General features: G+C 54.5%; 1 protein-coding gene across 4 annotated transcripts in view; it reads left to right on the top strand.

Annotated features, from left to right (window-relative positions):
* EPHB2 (EPH receptor B2) overlaps positions 1-18,400 on the top strand; it is a 152,402-nt gene that overhangs the window by 114,066 nt on the left and 19,936 nt on the right. The window contains exons 6-12 of one of the 4 annotated variants that reach the window (XM_063177031.1): positions 3,435-3,559; positions 10,354-10,516; positions 11,079-11,187; positions 11,323-11,387; positions 13,400-13,522; positions 15,368-15,615; positions 16,249-16,464. In XM_063177031.1, the coding sequence (XP_063033101.1) occupies positions 3,435-3,559; positions 10,354-10,516; positions 11,079-11,187; positions 11,323-11,387; positions 13,400-13,522; positions 15,368-15,615; positions 16,249-16,464 (1,049 nt within the window). Of the gene's footprint in view, positions 1-3,434; positions 3,560-10,353; positions 10,517-11,078; positions 11,188-11,319; positions 11,436-13,399; positions 13,523-15,367; positions 15,616-16,248; positions 16,465-18,400 lie in introns of all 4 variants that reach the window. The other 3 variants (XM_063177029.1, XM_063177030.1, XM_063177028.1) reach the window with 3 other exon arrangements.

Raw genomic sequence — 18,400 nt, 5'->3', positions numbered from 1 at the left:
TGCTGTGCACTCCCCTGGTGTCCTGATAAGAGCAGCAGTTACTGAGGACATGCACTGGGGAGGTTCCTGCTCTTCCAGAGCCCTCCCTTGCCCCAGGTGCAGGAAAGGCTCTGAGGTTGCTGTAGTCATTCATCTCCCCTGCCTCCTCCCACCATGCAGCACATTTGCCTCATTAAGCTCCTTCCATGAGCCCCACCTCATCCATTTGGGTCTTTTGCTGAGCCAAACCAGAGCAGGTTCACCAGGTACCAGCAGCACGTGAGTCACACATGTCCTGCTGTGGCTGTTGTCTGGTACATCTCCCTCAGGAGAGGCAGGAGATGCCCTGGAGAGGTCCTGTGCTCCCAGGCTGGGGTGCAGTGCATGGAACTGGAAGAACATCCCAGAGACTTCACTCCTACCAGGAGGAACCTGGAGCTGAGGAGCTTCTCCAGCTGCAAGGCCACTGAACCTGTGCCTGAATCATGGGATGTTGCCACATCCTGGTGTTGTGGTGGGACAGCTCTGGCTGTACATGGCCCCTGTCCTGGAAAAGCCCAGTGTGTAATGTGGGATCAGCTCCCAGAGCAGCTGTCACAGACACTGTGGGCTGTGTGCTTCCCTCAGTCCAGTGCCATCCCTGCCACACGGCATCCGCAGCACAGTCACATCTTCCTCCTGAGCCTGGTCTCCAGAGACAGAGATGTTTGTCTTGAAAATTGCAGATGTCCTACAGAATCTGTTTGAACAAGGAAGCAGTGAGCTCTGGCAAGAGCTGACAGGCTCCAGAAACATTACCTGTGTTTTATCTTCATACAGCGTGAGAAACTCTTCCCAGGAGTTTGGAAAGATGTGGCCTGAAGCAGTGGGATGGGGGTGTCAGGCTGGGAGGGGAGCAGTGCCACAGAGTGAGAGGAGGGCTGAGGTGACACAGAGGGTTTCAGACTGTTGGGTAATGAGGCTTTGCTCAAGCAGAAATGGATGGAAGGAGTGGCCTCAGGATCTGTTGGAATCATGGTGTGGTTTGGGTTGGAAGGGTCTTTAAAGATTATCTCATCCCCTGCCATAGGCAGGGACACCTTCCACCAGACCAGGTTGCTCCAAGCCCCATCCAGCCTGGCCTGGGACACTTCCAGGGATGAAGTTCTCTGCTGTCCTTCTAGTTTTGTTCTCCTGGACAAAACTGGAGCTCAACAACACTGCTGAGGCTAATCCACATCACACCTTCCTTCAGGAGTGGGGTAACCTAGGCAGGTGAAGGAAAGTGGTGCAGCAGTGTGGTACAGGTCTTGTGTTTGCCAAACCCAGCCCCTTGGCACCCAGACACTGAGCATCCTGGGAACTGTGGTGCTGAGTCAGAAAAGAAGCAGGGAAGAGGCAGACGGTGGACCAGAAAAATGGCTTTTGTTGGTGTGTTGGAGAGGAGTTGCTCAGTGGTAATTTATTGTGATGTGCAGGAACATGCTGGGGCCATGCTTGTCCAAGCACCGTGGTCCTACCACTGCAGTCCCAGCTGGCACAGCTCCTGTCACTGCCCCTGATGCCAACGGGAGCCAGCCTAGACATGGGTGAGAGGTGCCTTCCTCTGGGTGCTGCTCCTCCAGGCTGTGTCTCAGAGCTGCCAAATGAGTTGTTCTTCCATGAAATATTGTAGGGGTTGGACTTGGGAAAAGCCCATCTGAGTGCAAACCACTCTGCATCCATTTGGCCTGGCATGCAAGTGATGGGAAAACTTTCAAGCTACCACTCTCCAGTCCTCTCCTAGCCCTGAGGCTTCTCCTGTGCCCTACAGCTGTTGCAGTGGTGAGCCTGTGCTGGCAGCTGTGCCAGGGCTAACGCTGACTGCAGCTCGAGCTCTCTCTCCAGGGCTAGGCTGGCACTAGGGCAGGTCTGGGGTAGCCCTGCACTGAGGAGGATGTGCTGGCAGTGCCAGCAGCAGGCTGGGCACGGGGAGGGCTCCTCTCACCGCTCTGGGATGGGGGAGAGGAGCCAGCGCAGGCAGCTGTGGGTGTCAGCCCTGCAGCAGGGGTGGGGGTGTTGGCTGCTCTGCTGTCAGCACCTGGAATCAGAGAATATCCCCACAGGGGTCATCGAGTCCCACTCCTGGCCCTGCACAGACACCCCAACAATCCCACTTGTGCATTCCTGAGAGCGTTGTCTGAGCGCTTCTGGAGCTCTGGCAGCCTTGGGGCCGTGCCCATTCCCTGGGGAGCCTGGGCACTGCCTGCACCCTCTGGGGGAACTTTTCCCTGATCTCCAGCCTAAACCCCCCTGTCAGAGCTCCAGCCATTCCCTGGGAGCTGTCCCTGCTCACAGAGTAGAGATGGGAGCTGCCCTCAGGAGAAGCTGCAGGCTCCGAGGAGTTTCCTGCCCCTCAGGACTCAGGCAGCCCGGGCTGTTGGCTCACCCTGCTCCCCAGCCCGCCGGGCCAGGGCCGCTCAGGCTTTCCCAGGGCGCCCGCAGCTCCCCGCTCCAGTCCCTTCCCTGCGGGCCTGCCAGCTCAGCTCCGCTCCCTGCCCGTGGGGCTGCCAGCCCAGCTCCCCGCTCCGGTCCCTGCCCGTGGGGCTGCCAGCCCAGCTCCCCGCTCCGCTCCCTGCCCGTGGGGCTGCCAGCCCAGCTCCCCGCTCCGGTCCCTGCCCGTGGGGCTGCCAGCCCAGCTCCTCGCTCCGGTCCCTTCCCTGCGGGCCTGCCAGCTCAGCTCCGGTCCGTCCCTTCCCTGTGGGCCTGTCAGCCCAGCTCCCCGCTCCGCTCCCTGCCCGTGGGGCTGCCAGCCCAGCTCCCCGCTCCGGTCCCTGCCTGTGGGGCTGCCAGCCCAGCTCCCGGGGCGGCTTTCCCGGCCGAGGGTCCCGGCAGCGGGAGCGGCCCGGGTGTGTGAGGGCCGGCAGGGAGAGCGGCCCGGGTGTGTGAGGGCCGGCGGGGCCCTTTGTGCTCGCTGCGAGGAGCGGGGCCGGGCCGGGCTGCTCTCCATTGTCAGCGTGTCAGGTCAGCTTTGTGCTGCCTGCTCAGCGCTGGATGCGCCTCCCGTGATTGGCATGTGCGGCGTGCAGCCCCAGCCGGCCCGAACCTTGGGAAGCTGCTCTGAGCGAATGGAAACTAAAAACCACCCATTTCCCCATGGCAGGCAGCGAGGAGTGCATGCTGTGGGGCTGGTGGGGCGCTTTGCGGTAGAACAGTGCTGTGCCTGCTCCAACCTGGGCTCCTTTTGCCACTTTCCTGCTTGAGGCACTGTCCTACATGTTTTCTAACTACCAGTTCAGCAGAACCATTTTTTCCCCTCTTCACTGCTCTCTACAAACAGCAAAATCCAGGATCCCCTGACCTCTGCACAGCTCTCCCAGTGCAGGAGGTGAATTCCAAAGCTCCAAACAACAATAACTGTCCTGCCCACCTCCTGCAGGGTGAGGGTCCTACCTGTGCAGGTGTCTGACTGTCTGTCCCCCCTGTCTCTCTTGCAGCCCCTTCTGCCGTGTCCATCATGCACCAGGTGAGCCGCACCGTGGACAGCATCACCCTGTCCTGGTCCCAGCCCGACCAGCCCAACGGAGTCATCCTGGACTATGAGCTGCAGTACTATGAGAAGGTACTGAGGGACCTGCACAGGGGTCACCCACAGCTTTTGGGGAGAGGAGGGGGGCAGACTTTATTTAAGGGCATACAGTGGTTGTTAAGTAGGAAACTTCTCTTGCTGCATTCGGTCACATGGGTGACAGTGGCCATCTATTCTTGGGGTCCAGTGATGGTTCCAGTGGTCCAAGTGTAGAAATTCCACTGGCCATTCAGGAGCTTCTCCTGTCACCTCCACAGAACTGGTGGCAAGTGGACCCATTGCAGGGAGAGCAGGGTACTCTGGGTCCAGGGTCTATTTTTTCCTTTTTGTGTACTGTGGCATCAGAAGGAAATGGGAATGACAGGGAAAATCCAGTCACAGGTTGGCGTACACTCAGTGGGTGTCCAGTCCTGGAGATTTTCTGGAGCGCTGTCCATGGGTGCATCTACCCCAAAGGTGAGTTTGGCATCCCTGCAGCATCCTGAGCCCAGATGTTGCACAGGGAGAAGGTGTCCCATGCTCCCATGGAGGGCTCATGCTGCACTATGGAGTCAGTGTGAAGGGCTCAGGCAGCTCTGGCCCTGTATCCCTGAGGAACCTGCTCCTTCCATAAGCTCCCTGTCCAGGCAGACAGAGGAATTTCATGTGGACTGTGCCAGGGTGTCCATCCCACCAGTGGCTGCTCAGACACCTGAGGACCATGTGGAGGTTGGTCCCAGGACCTGCCAGGCTGAACTTCATCTGTGCAGCCCAGGGGAGATGGGGAGCAGGAGACTTCTCCTTCCAGGAATCTGCCCCCTTGCACAAGAGCTTATAAACTATACATTATAAATTGCAACCTTACTAATTAAAAAGCTTTATGATTAAATGGAACTGAAAATATTTTTCCCAGCAGTTGCCGGAAGAAATGATTAATCCCCCCCCACTGCCTGCCTGTGACCTATTTTCTCATCACCAAGAGCCAGAGGGAGAATGGGGAGGAGGGGGGGCTCCTTTGTAAGCTGTTAAATAGGTCCTGACCTATATTGCATAAATCACAGCCATTTATTTTGACCCTTGGAAATTATCCCAGAATACGTGGCAGGATGGATGAGTAGATAACAAGACAGATCTGGGAAGCAAGAGGGGTCCTTTCCCTGGGGACCCTCAATGTAGAGGCAGAAGATCTCAGGGAGTACATTCTCCTCCTCTTACTTTATCTTAATCTCTCACTCTCTTTCTTTCTTCCCTCTCCTCTGTTTTCTGAGGAAGGCTGTAAATAAAGGGAATTTTTGTCTAACAAGCAGTGATGCTGGTGGCCAGTCTTTGCAGGCAGCCACATCTGCCTGTCCCTTTGTCAGAGTCAGGGCACAGCCTGTCCCTGATGATGGGGACAAGTGGCCCCACTCTCAGTCAGGGCTGTTCATGGAGCACTAAGCCTGGCACAGAGGGCACAGCTGGGCTCAGGTTCCCCCTGTCCTGGTTTCAGAGAACCATGGAAGCATCCCAGAATGGTTTGGGTTGGAAGGGACCTTAAAGCTCATCCAGTGCCACCCCCTGCCATGGGCAGGGACACCTCCCACCCATCCTGGCCTTGGGCACTGCCAGGGATCCAGGGGCAGCCACAGCTTCTCTGGGCATCCTGTGCCAGGGCTTTGGCCCTGCTGTGCTCCTCTCCTGCTTCCCGTCAATCCAGCAGTTGGATGTGGTGTGTGACACATTCCAGGTGTGTTCTCACTGCACTGCCAGTCTGTGCAGAGGTGATTTCCTTACAAATATTTCATTACAAACTGTCCCATATGCTTCTGAATGCTCAGCAAAGATCTCTAGAGCTGGTTAAGTTTTTTCTGGTTGAATTTTTTTTCCCCCAGTAGAAAATTATATTTTATTTTCATGTGAACAGCTCAAATGAAGAATAGCACCATACATACTGTGTATCAAAAGCACCTTGACTCTTCATTTTTAATGGATTCTCTTCTATATACAGACATTAAATTAAAAAAATAGAAGAATTTATTTAGTGTTGACAGAAAAGCACTGTTCACAACACCTGAAACAAAGGTGTATTTTTGTTTCCCTTTCACAGATTATTTATAGCACTGCTATTTTTAGATACCATTAAAAATGCCTGTACAAAGGCATTATGAGTTTTTTTCACGTGGAGTTGGAGCAAATCCGTGCAGATTGTTGCACAAACACTGCCTGACGTGGCTGCTCTCTGTAGCACTCACTTTAATGTGCTGTTTTTTCACTTCCAAGAGGTACCTGCCAGTGTTTGTCTTATTTAAAAAGTCTGTGTTGTCTTCATTTAGAAATGGTGTAGCAGTTTTTATCCAAAGTTGCCAAACTCATCCTGGAGTGTGGGAACTGGAGACCCACTGCAGTGTCAGACACAGCAAAGAACAATTAGCCCTCCTCATTATGCAAAATGATTGGGTTTGATGATGCTCAAAGTCACCCATTCTGTAATTGTTTGAAGACATTCAGCCCAATTTGGTCACCAGTGCAAGACTTTAGAGGCAAAAGAGCCCTTTGATGTCTCCAGCCAGTGCTGGAGTAGGGGCACGGGCTGGCTGGGACATGAAGGGTGGGGGAGAGGACCTGTGAAGGTGGATGTGGAAGTGGAGGTAGAAGCAGAGCTCTCCTGGTGCCCAGGAGCTTCTGGTCAGAGCCCAGCAGCCCAGGACAGGATGTCCCCAGGGCTTGGCCCACAGATGCTGGAGGTGCTGCTGCCAGGCTGACTCAGGGGACATCCCTGCCCATGTCAGGGGGTTGGAAAAAGATGGTCTGTAAGGTCCCTTCCAAGCCAATCCTGGGTTTCTGTGATTGTCTGCCTCTTCAGAGTCTGTCCTGCAGTGCAGGACACCACAGTCCCCGAGCCTGGAGCCAAAGCTGCTGCCTGGTGTTTCTCATCTCTCCTGAGGTGGGGCTGCCCCTTCAGCCAGTGCTGCCCAAACCCTTGGAGGGGTCTCTGTCCCAAGAAAACTGGGAGTTCAAGGCCATGGAAAGGAAACCCTGCCAGGGAGCCCTGGCATAGCCTGCCTGCAGTCCCAGTCCCTGCCCAGGGCCACACTGGGACTGGGCACTGTCCAGGACTGGGTTGGGACAGGCGTTCAAACACTCAGAGGATAATTAAAGTTGGAAAAGCCCTCCAAGATCAGTCAGCCCAACCTTCACCAAGCTACATTGCCAAGTGCAGCATCTCGTTTTTTGAGCACTTCCAGGCATGGGGACTCCACCACTGCCCTGGGCAGCCTGTGCCAATGCCTGAAAACCCTTTTAATGAAGAAATGTTCCCTCATATCTAGCTTGCACTTCCCTTGGCACAACTTGAGGCCATTTCTCCTCTTCCCACTTGATGGGATACCTGGCTGGGGGCACAAATCTTCTTGGGCTGCCCCCACAAGGGGTGGATCCCTATGAGAGTCCAGGTGCTGGGGATGCCAGGCTGGCTGGCAGGGCCCTGCTCCCACACGTGGGCATCCCGAAATGCAGCTGTGTGATGGTTTGGCACCAGGCCCTGGTGTCCTGCTGTGTTTGCCCCCAGGGCCATGGCAGATGTCACTGTGCAGGCTCATAGGAACTCTGCCAAATTCTGTCAGTTGACATTTTTTTCTTGGCTTTTTCACTTTCAATTTTCTTTTTTTTTTAAATGCAACTTTTTAGAAGCAATTTTTGTAAATTCTTTGGGTGTCTCGCAGCCTACCCATGTTTCAAGAGACTCTTTCTTTATTGATCAGAGTTTGGTTTTAGCTTCAGTTTGGCTCGTGGGAGGGAGAATCAGATAAAGACTCAAAATCAAACCAGTGTGTTATTTTGAATTAGAATGTCCAAACTCAAAAGAAAATCAGCAGGGGAAAAGCCCCCAAACACCACAAACGTCTGCTTGGACTTGGGCTTTCAATCACCTGGGATGCACTTGGCTAGAGGAGCCCAGAGAGGTGAAAGGGGAGAAGTGTTTGAGGTGAATGTGCAGGTTCTGGAGAGGTGATGCCAAGGAGGAAGAACAGGCTTGATAAGGGAGGGTGGAGAGGTGTAAATGGTTTTTCCTTGTGGTCTGGGTTTAGAGGAGAGCACATCACAAGCACACCTTCCTCAGCCAGGCAGACAGCAATTTCCCATGCATCAACCACCTTGTAGGCTTGGCCATTACATTCCATTTAAAGTCCTCCAGGAGCAGGGATAAGGTTCTCCAAAAGAGGTGGACAAATGATTTTTAAACAACTGTGTTGTTAGTGCCCTCCAAGGGCCTGGGAGGATTCATCCAAGCCCTTGAGCTCTAAAACTGTAAACATTTCCTGACCTATTTCTCTCCTCAGCTGCCTGGGAAAGGTCCAAGGGAGTGCTGAGCCTGATCAGACAAACGAGGCCATGGGTTTTCTGTGTGCTCATCTTTCCTTGGGGTGTGTGTATCTGTACTTGAGCTTTTCACTGCCATCAGTCTAATTACCAGAGACCCCAGTGACAATCAGGAACCCTCAGCACCAAGTCCAGATGCATAAAACAGATACTGTAGTTTTTAGAAGGGAAAAGTGTTCCTGAACAGTGTTAATAGTGGAGATCTCCCAGGTGTTTCACAGAATCGTAGGATGGCTGGGCTGGAAGGGACTCAAAGCCCATCTCATTCCACCCCTGCCATGGCAGGGACAGCTCCCACTGTCCCAGGCTGCTCCAAGCCCCATCCAGCCTGGCCTTGGGCACTGCCAGGGATCCAGGGGCAGCCACAGCTGCTCTGGGCACCCTGTGCCAGAGCTTCATCACAGAGAGAAATTTCTCCCCTATATCTCATCTAGCCCTGCTCTCTTTCAGCCTAAAGCCATTCCCCCTTGTCATATTCCTCCATGCCCCTACATGTAACACAGAGCTCCCCTGCACTCCCTGCAGAGGGATTTGCCATCAGCATCTCCACTCCTTGGGTTTGGCCACACACTTGAAGAAACACATTCCTGACAGACCCCTCTCTTACCACCAACCACACCAGAGCACTGCCCAACTAACAGCTTGAGACACAAAATCCACTCCATTCAAGGCCAGCTTGGATGGTGTGGGGAGGCCCTGGCACAGGCTGCACAGAGAAGCTGTGGTTGCCCCTGGATCCCTGGAAGTGTCCAAGGTCAGGTTGGACACTTTGTCTAGTGGAGGGTGTCCCTGCCTGTGGCAGGGGGTGGAACTGGATGAACTTTAAAGTCCCCTTCCAACTGAAGCTGTTCCATGATTCTATGACCACAAAATCCCTGACAGGAAGGTACAGCCAGGTGGGTGTCAGTCTCTTCCTCTGGGGAAAAAGCAACAGGACAAGAGGACATAGTCTCAAGGTGTGCCAGGGGTGGTTCAGGTTGGACAGCAGGAAGAATTTCTTCATGGAAGGGGTGCTCAGACATTAGAAGGGGCTGCCCAAGGAGGTTGTGGAGCCCCCACGCCAGAGGTGTCCAGGAAATACTGGACATGGCACTCACTGCTCTGGGCTGGTGACAGGTGGGCGTCAATCAAAGGTTGGACTTGATGATTTTGAAGGAATTTTCTGACCTTAATGATTCTTTGGGATCTTCCTTCTGCCTGATTGCCCCTTCATTACCCTCTGTCCATCAGCACTTTATTGCAGAAGTTGGTTAGAGGTGCTTTCTCTTTTCTGCGAGTTTCACACTGATCTCTTGTTCCCATGGGAAAAGCAGAAATGTCTCCATGCTTCCATCTCCATCTCCATGTCATTTCAGAGCTGGGACAGAGGTCAGTCCCTTGGTCACACCCTCAGTCACACTTAGGGAGTTCCCCAAACCTCATGTCTCACTTTCTGCCAGTCCCTGTCAGAGTCTCACAAGGTGACCTCTCCTCACCGAGAGTGCAGGGGCGTCCTGTGCAGTGAGTTGAAGTCAGGGACCCTCTGGGAACTTGCCAGCTCAGATTTTGAGCTGCCACTCCTCTGTTGCATCTGGTGATCTGCCAGGGCAGCCAGGATGGATGAGCACCTTCAGTGTCACTACAGCCACTGGATTCCAAAATCTGTGCCTGCACCTCCTTTTCTCAGTGCTTGCTCACAGCTGGGCTTTCCTAAGAGCTCTTTGTTTTCCAGAAGCATTGTGCTGTTGGCATTGCTGTTTTGCTCTGACTTTTGGGACTTCATGGCAGCCAGGCTCCCAGCTACTGTCTCTGGCCATGTTCAGGACCCTCTGTCATCATCCTCTGTTGACTCCATGTCCTTGGGGGACAGAGACTATCTGTTCCCTTGTGTGAGGAAATCCTGTCCATCCAGTCTTCAGCTAGAAAACTGGAGACAAGGGGCAGAACAAAAGTTATGATGCAGTCTCATTATCACTTTGAAATGTGCTCTTGGGGTCCCCAGCCTTGGAAACTTGGCCATGGCCCCTGGAGAAGCAGGCTCTGGGCAGTGGGGTGCAAGCAGAACTTCTCTTGAGGTCCAAAACCCAGAGTTCAGGTGGGCTTTACCTCCTGGCAAAGGGAGATGGGAGTTGGGGAAGAGCAGGTGGACTGTGCTGAGGCTGGCTAAGGCACAGCAGGAGGGGTAGAGGGAGGAGGAAAGTGCTAAGAGAAAAGCACAGAAGAGGGAAGAAGTTCCCACCTTCCCATCTCCATTGACCTCAAGGCTTAGAGAAGCAACATGAGTTTCGTAGCTCCTGTCTTCTCTAGAGCCCTTCCTGAGAGGTGGTGAATAGCTCAGGGATATCCATACTCACATCCCTGAGTCTGTGTCTCCCTGACAGGAGGAATCACCTCTTTGTTCAGACCCTGGTGGTCTCTCCACCCTGGTCTCCTGCCCTTCCTCCTTCCAGAAGCACAATGCCTGATTCTGGACTGGTTTTTCTGATGATGGATTTGTTTTTTCTTGGCAGGATCTGAGTGAGTTGAACTCGACCACAGTGAAGAGCCCCACCAACACTGTGGCAGTGCAGAACCTCAAGGCTGGCACCATCTACGTGTTCCAGGTGCGGGCGCGCACCGTGGCCGGCTACGGCCGCTACAGTGGGAAGATGTATTTCCAGACCATGACTGAAGGTGAGTCTGCAGCTGCTCTGTAAAGGTGACTCAGGGTCTGGAGAGATGTGGAGATAGACAAGCAGCCAGTCCCCTTGCTGTCAGTCCCTTTAAGGGTGTGTTGAGAAACCACATTCAAGACCCGGAGAGAGGCCTGGTGCTTGTTCCATGCAGGGAAGGCCCCAGTTTCTGCCCAGCCTTTCTGTTGTGGGGATGTGTCTGCTCAGCTGGATGTAGAGGAAGCAAAATTTATGTTTTCTACCTGCACAGCTGCCGATGACAAACACAGAGCCATGTCTTACTTTTCTAAATTTGTGCTGCTAAATAAAACAGACCAAGCCAGTTTTCAGGCCCTGGTGCCAAGGACAAGGCACAGCACACGTCCACAGGACTAAACCTTCCTCCCGAAAGGAATAGCTCCATCCACCCTTCCTTCTGGGACACATCCCCCAGCCAGAGGGGAGTCCCGGCTGTCCAAGACCAAAGCCATACCAGGAATCAAACACGGCCCGTGCTCAGGGCTCTGACCTCAATGACCTGGTGGGGGATGGCACAGTAACCTGTTCCCTTTGCCCTGTGCCAGCCGAGTACCAGACCAGCGTGCAGGAGAAGCTGCCGCTCATCATCGGCTCCTCGGCAGCGGGGCTGGTGTTCCTCATCGCCGTGGTGGTCATCGGCATCGTGTGCAGCAGGTAGGGCAGCCTGAGGCTCCCAGGGCGGGGCACTGGGGACAGGGCATGGCAGGGAGGGGACACAGGTGTCCCCACAGCGCAGCCCCAGCCCCGAGGGGCCCATGCTGTGCTCAGGTCTCCCTTCCCTTCCAGAAGACGGGGCTTCGAGCGGGCTGACTCGGAGTACACGGACAAGCTGCAGCACTACACCAGTGGCCACAGTACGTACCGGGGGCCCCCCCCGGCCCTGGGGGGCCGCTCGCTGCTCGGTTCGTGCTCCTGTTCACTCGGGGCTTGGGGAGGGCTCTGGGCAGGGTGGGCGTGTGTGTGTGGGCAGGGCAGCTCCAGATCCCCCCTGCCCCTGATCCCTGCCCTGCTCTCAGCCCTGCACGCTGTCAGGTGCCTGAGCGTGTCCTCCAGACCTCGGTGACAACCAACACCCCCTGAAGCATCGCTGTCTTCTGTGCTGCAGTGTCTGCCACCACAGCATGTCTTGCTTCTCCAGCTCCTGAGCTTTGCCCATCTCCTGGACAGCAGTGACACCCCTCCCTGACCTGTCCCTGTCCCCCTGCAGGAACCCACAGACCTTTGCCAGAGCCCATCCCAGTGCTCCCAGATTCCCAGTAGATAGGAGATATATCTATGTTTAGGCATATAATACAATACCTAACATGCCCTCTCTTGTAGCCTCCCTCTTCCAACATCCCTGTGCAAGGCACTCCCTCACATCCAGCTTTCCTGCTCAGCCTCACTGCACACCCTGCCTCACCCCAGTGCATCCTCCTTCCCCCATCCCTGGAAGTGTCCAGGGCCAGGTTGGACAGGGCTTGGAGCAACCTGGGATAGTGGCAGGTGTCCCTGCCCATGGCAGGGGGGGGAAGAGATGAGGTCATTTAAGATTCCTTTCAACCCAAACCATTCCATGATTCTATGATTAACCCCTGCCTTCATATCCCTGAAATTCCTTTCTCCCCCTTCACTGAAGACCTGTTGCTCTAATCTTGCTTTATTCCAATCTCAGTTGTGATTTTCCTCGTGTTCTACTTGCAGCTTCAGGATTTCTACCCTTTTAATACCTTATTCCTGTATAAATCCAGGCCATGCTCAGAGCATGGAAAACACCAGCAGTGTTTCCACTCAGGACTCACTGTTGCTCCTGCTTTTACCTGGGAAACATGTCCCAAAAGGCAGAGCTGCAGCCCTGTGGCCCAGCAGCCTGTGCTGGCTGCCTCGCTATCACTTACCAGGAAAAACGACACTTTTCAGAAGACATTATGTAAATGTAGCTCTCAGTTGTTTGTCAGTCTGGGCTGCAAACACACATTCACACATTCTCCCCGGGCCTTGTGTGGGATGTGACAGCTCCAGGCTGGGATGGGTTTAATCACTGTGCCTGCACCACTTGGAACAGGCCTGGTGCCACAGGATGCAGCAGAGCTGATACAGCCTGGCTGCCTTTTAGCCCCTTCCTCACCCAACACACCTGGCCAGGGCTCAGTCCCTGCTCAGTCCCCAGCAGTGATTGCTGTGCAGACACTGCAGCAAATTGCCAAGGCCCAGGGAGCCTGTGAACCCTGCAGAATCCCCTGAATACAACCAGCATCCTGGAGCTGGAGTCAGTCTGGTGCTCTGTGGGGCTCCTTATTTAGGGAGCTGTGAGCTCTGCTCTCCAAACAGCCCACGTTGGAGTGAGCCAGGGGCCAGAAGATGAGTACACAAAGGGGAGAAGCACAGGTGAGGGCTGTCCCACAGTGCAGGTGGCTGGGATGTGGCAGCAGCAGTCCAGCCTCACCAGGTCCCATGGCGTGTCACTGTGTCCCCTGCTGGGCCTAGCAAGAGGAACCTGTCTTTTGTGATTTTCCTAGGGTGTCCCACTACTTCTCTCGGGGCTCCCAAGAGCAAACCCAGCCTTGGGCAGGACTGCCAGTCAGGAGAACAGGGCAGACTGGACTGTCCCTCCTGCTTGCACAGCTCCTGGAAGGGTCACAGATCCCATGGAGGAGTCTGCAGTTTGTAGTCCAGCCTCATGATGTGGCTCCTTACTGCTCTAACAGTCTTATGAAACATGGATCTGCATGTTGTTTCTCAAACTGTTTCTCTCTGTCTGCTTCGTGCCTTGTTTATGCAACTTGCTTAGGTACAAGACTGTCGCTCAAACTGTTTTCTCTTTGCCTTGATGCCAACCATTCCAGTTGCATCCATCTGTCTGACTCTCTCCCTCACCTTTCTGCAGTGACTCCAGGGATGAAGATTTATATCGATCCTTTCACCTACGAAGATCCCAATGAGGCTGTCAGGGAATTTGCAAAAGAAATCGATATCTCTTGTGTCAAAATTGAGCAGGTGATTGGGGCAGGTAGGTGACCTGGGAGTGGCTGGCTGGCCTTCAGCAGCACAGGCTCCTTCATGGTGCCAGCATTTGGGAGGGTTTAGCCTGATGCCACTAGGACTGATGCCACTAAGACCTTACTTAGCCCTAGGCTGCACTAAAGGAGCAGGGGAGTCCAGTGCAGGAGAATCAAGACCATCAGTTCCCATGTGCATATGAGCCCACAGGCAGTGCTCCTCATGGATGAGTGCAGCTGGAGGGTGGAGAGGGAGGGAACGTGGGTCAGGGGTGGGTGCTCAGCTCAGGATCAGGGGTGGGTGCTCAGCTCAGGGACAGGGGGTGGGTGCTCAGCTCAGGGACAGGGGTGGGTGCTTGGCTCAGGATCAGGGGTGGGTGCTCAGCTCAGGATCAGGGGTGGGTGCTCAGCACAGGGTCTGGGGTGGGTGCTCAGCTCAGGGACAGGGGTGGGTGCTCAGCTCAGGGGCAGGGGTGGGTGCTCAGCTCAGGGACAGGGGGTGGGTGCTCAGCTCAGGGACAGGGGTGGGTGCTTGGCTCAGGATCAGGGGTGGGTGCTCAGCTCAGGGGCAGGGGTGGGTGCTCAGCTCAGGATCAGGGGTGGGTGCTCAGCTCAGGATCAGGGATGGGTGCTTGGCTCAGGATCAGGGATGGGTGCTCAGCTCAGGATCAGGGATGGGTGCTCAGCTCAGGATCAGGGATGGGTGCTTGGCTCAGGATCAGGGATGGGTGCTCAGCTCAGGATCAGGGATGGGTGCTCAGCTCAGGGACAGGGTGGGTGCTCAGCTCAGGGTCTGGGGTGGGTGCTCAACTCAGGATCAGGGGTGGGTGCTCAGCTCAGGGGCAGGGGTGGGTGCTCAGCTCAGGGGCAGGGGTGGGTGCTCAGCTCAGGGACAGGGGGTGGGTGCTCAGCTCAGGGACAGGGATGGGTGCTTGCCTCAGGATCAGGGGTGGGTGCTCAGCTCAGGGACAGGGGTGGGTGCTCAGCTCAGGGTCTGGGGTGGGTGCTTGGCTCAGGATCAGGGGTGGGTGCATTGCTCAGGTCAGGGGATGGATGCTCAGCTCAGGATCAGGGGTGGGTGCTCAGCTCAGGATCAGGGGTGGGTGCTCAGCTCAGGATCAGGGGTGGGTGCTTGGCTCAGGATCAGGGATGGGTGCTCAGCTCAGGGACAGGGTGGGTGCTCAGCACAGGATCAGGGATGGGTGCTCAGCACAGGATCAGGGGTGGGTGCTCAGCTCAGGGACAGGGATGGGTGCTCAGCACAGGATCAGGGATGGGTGCTCAGCTCAGGGACAGGGGTGGGTTCTCAGCTCAGGATCAGGGGTGGGTTCTCAGCTCAGGATCAGGGGTGGGTTCTCAGCTCAGGGGCAGGGGTGGGTGCTCAGCTCAGGGACAGGGATGGATGCTCAGCTCAGGATCAGGGATGGGTGCTCAGCTCAGGGGCAGGGGTGGGTGCTCAGCTCAGGGGCAGGGGTGGGTTCTCAGCTCAGGATCAGGGATGGGTGCTCAGCACAGGGACAGGGATGGGTGCTTGGCTCAGGATCGGGGTGGGTGCTCAGCTCAGGGACAGGGGTGGGTGCTCAGCTCAGGGACAGGGGTGGGTGCTCAGCTAAGGTTCTGGGGTGGGTGCTCAACTCAGGGTCTGGGGGTGGGTGCTCAGCACAGGGACAGGGATGGGTGCTTGCCTCAGGATCAGGGGTGGGTGCTTTGCTCAGCTCAGGGGATGGATGCTCAGCTCAGGGACAGGGATGGATGCTCGGCTCAGGGACAGATAGGGCAGACACAGCTGGGGCCAAGGGTCCCTCAGGGGCACAGCAGAGGTGGAGAAGGCTCATAGGCCTTACTTGTGTTCACAGGGGAGTTTGGTGAGGTGTGCAGTGGGCATCTCAAGCTTCCAGGCAAAAGGGAGATCTTTGTGGCCATCAAGACCCTCAAGTCTGGCTACACGGAGAAGCAGAGACGGGACTTCCTGAGTGAGGCCAGCATCATGGGGCAGTTCGACCACCCCAACGTCATCCACCTGGAGGGGGTGGTCACCAAGAGCTCTCCAGTCATGATCATCACTGAGTTCATGGAGAATGGCTCACTGGACTCCTTCCTGCGGGTATGAGATCTGGCAGTGTGCAGCTTTAGAGGCTGGGCTAGCACAGAGGGGATTTGGGGGGAAGGTTCCCTTTGCAGTGGCCTTCCCAGCCTGCCCTTCCCTGTCACTGGGGCAGCTGCTGCATTGTGCAGAGGTCTGTGCAGAGAGCTGGGGGTGACAGCACCAGGGCTGTCATTTCTTATGTGTCTGTCCACTCATCCCAGCGAGAGGCTGTGCCTGCCTGCCCACAGGTGCACGTCCAGACCAACCCATGGACACCCGTGGAGGGACAGTCTAACACAGCTTTAACCCAGCAGGACCCCCCCTCCAGCTGCTCTGTCTAAATAGTTCTAGTTCTGGGTTTGAAGTGGGTAATTGACTCTGCTGAAGGGAAGTAACCTGTTCAATGGGAATAGATTGTCCCTTCTGAGCTCTGCTGTGCAGGGTGGGTGCGTTTTGAGGTGACAGCAGCTGCCGTAGTAGTGCCCTTGGGATGTGTGAGGTGACTCCCAACCCCTGTGAGCTCTGCACTCCCCACCCTCCCTGGGAGGGAATGTACTCATGGCTTATCCTGCCATGGGTGTGGAAAGAGGCTCCTGGCTTTTCCCTGGGCTGTGAATCCGCTCCTGTGACCCGTGTCCGTGTGTCCCTCAGCAAAACGACGGGCAGTTCACGGTGATCCAGCTGGTGGGCATGCTGCGGGGCATCGCCGCGGGCATGAAGTACCTGGCGGACATGAACTACGTGCACCGGGACCTGGCTGCCCGCAACATCCTGGTCAACAGCAACCTGGTGTGCAAGGTGTCTGACTTCGGCCTCTCCCGCTTCCTGGAGGACGACACCTCCGACCCCACCTACACCAGTGCTCTGGTAATGCTGCTCCTCAGCCAGGGAGGGCCAGGGGTGCAGGAAGGAGTGGGAGAGGGAAGGAGGGACCTCCCCTTGACAGCAGGGAGCACTTTTCCACGGTGTCAGCAGTGGAAACGTCCCAGATGAGAAAGAACAGCGAAATAAACTGAAGAAGATTTTCCCTTGCAAGATCCTGTCATTCCTGTTGAGCCTTCCTCCAAACATGTCTGCAAACACACACATGTCCCTGAAGAGCCCTTGGTTGGGATCATGCTCTGCACTTCCCCGTATGATTTACCTGGGATCCTTTGAGATGTGATCTGCCCTGACAGATTTGTTGCCAGGGCAGCAAGTCTGAGTTTCTTACCATCATTGTCCAGTCATGCTGCCCTGCTGCCCTTCCTCATGTCATCTCACTGGCTCAGCCCCAAGAAGGATAGACTGAAAGTGTAGGAAGTGTGGGTGGGTACCAGATACTAGATACTGATCTTCCAGAGAGTATCCAATTTAAACAGAAAAACATGCCTAAAAATGACTTCATGTTCATGTAACAACTTCCCAGGAACACCTTGGTGCCATAGACACAAGTGCCACCAAGAACTTGTGGCTCATGTCAGGCTGCAGAAGGTGCCCCAGGACCAGAGGATTATTTGGTTTTGCTCAGGGAGAGCTCAGCCAGGAGTTCTCATAAACACCACACAGAAATGCTCTGCACAGTGCATCAGGATCAATGCCCACGTCAGGAATCCTTGGAAATCAGTGTTGATAGAGCTGGGGCATGACCTGTAGGAAATCACCTCTCCTGGGTCTTTTCAAGCTGGCAGTGATGAGATGTCTGGCATAGCTCTTAGTAAATTTTATCAGTAGCTAAATACCTAACAAGCACCTAAAAATGTGTGGGTTTATTCTCATCCGTGTAGCTTCAGACATCAACTCAGCCATCAATGGTTTTTGCAAACACTAATAACATTTATTTTTCATATATCCCTTACAGCCAATTAAATTTCCCTTTGTTAACTAAATACATGGTGTTTACTGCTGTTCTCTATCCCTGGTGTTATGCCTGTAGCTTTTCTCTCTAATAATAAATTCGTCATCCCTAATTTATTCTCCTTAAACTGTGGGCACTGTAGCAGGATATTTATTATCCCTAATGACAGATTATGTGCACCTACTGTATCAGAAGTATCTTCCTCTGCAAAATGATTTTTGTCATCATTCTCCCAGTGACCCTGTGTCCATGGGTGAGCAGAAGCCACAAGTTCTGGCCTGGGAGGTTCATGGTGGACCTTAGGAAAGTCTTTGGAGTGGTGAAGCTCCAGGTCAGACCCCACGGAGATGGGAGGTCTTGCTGAAGTGAGTTCCCACAAGAATCCTCCAAAGTCAAGTTTCTACTTCAGGACTTCTTTTTAGCCATTTTTAAAATCCACTGCTTGCCAGGAGTTCTGTCAGGAGTCTGCCTGATGGAGAGGACATCCTGTTTGGTATGGATTGCTTTGTCTTCCCCTTTTGTGGAAAACAATATTTTGTCTGAGGTTTGTGGCTGTGAAAAGATTAAGAAACATTATCTTTTTTCATTATTCTGGCATGAACTGGGGCTGAGTCTTATGAAGTCCTGAGAGACCCTTAATAAGACATGGCAGTTGTTCATTGACAAAATATAATGTTTTTTAATCTTCCCACAGCCACAAAACACAGATACTTCTGCTTATTTTTTCAGCACAGGGGAAGATTTTCCCTTCAGAAGGTCCCTTGAGTGAATGGCTCAAGTCCAAAGCCCCTGGTAGAAAATCAGGAGGCAGGAAGGGCTTAAGCAGAGCCTTCAATCCCTGTGTCCCCATTTGTGTGTGCTACTCCTGTGCTTAACTCCTCAGAGGGAGTGGAGAATCTGATTGCTCCAAGCTGGATGACAGAGACCCCAGTGCCCACCCAGACTTATCCCATTTCCCACCAGTGA

Source organism: Melospiza melodia, chromosome 26 (genome assembly GCF_035770615.1).
Source record: "Melospiza melodia melodia isolate bMelMel2 chromosome 26, bMelMel2.pri, whole genome shotgun sequence".
NCBI lineage: Eukaryota > Metazoa > Chordata > Aves > Passeriformes > Passerellidae > Melospiza > Melospiza melodia.
Note: the sequence above shows the minus strand (reverse complement) of the source record. Positions and strands in the feature narration are given on the sequence as shown.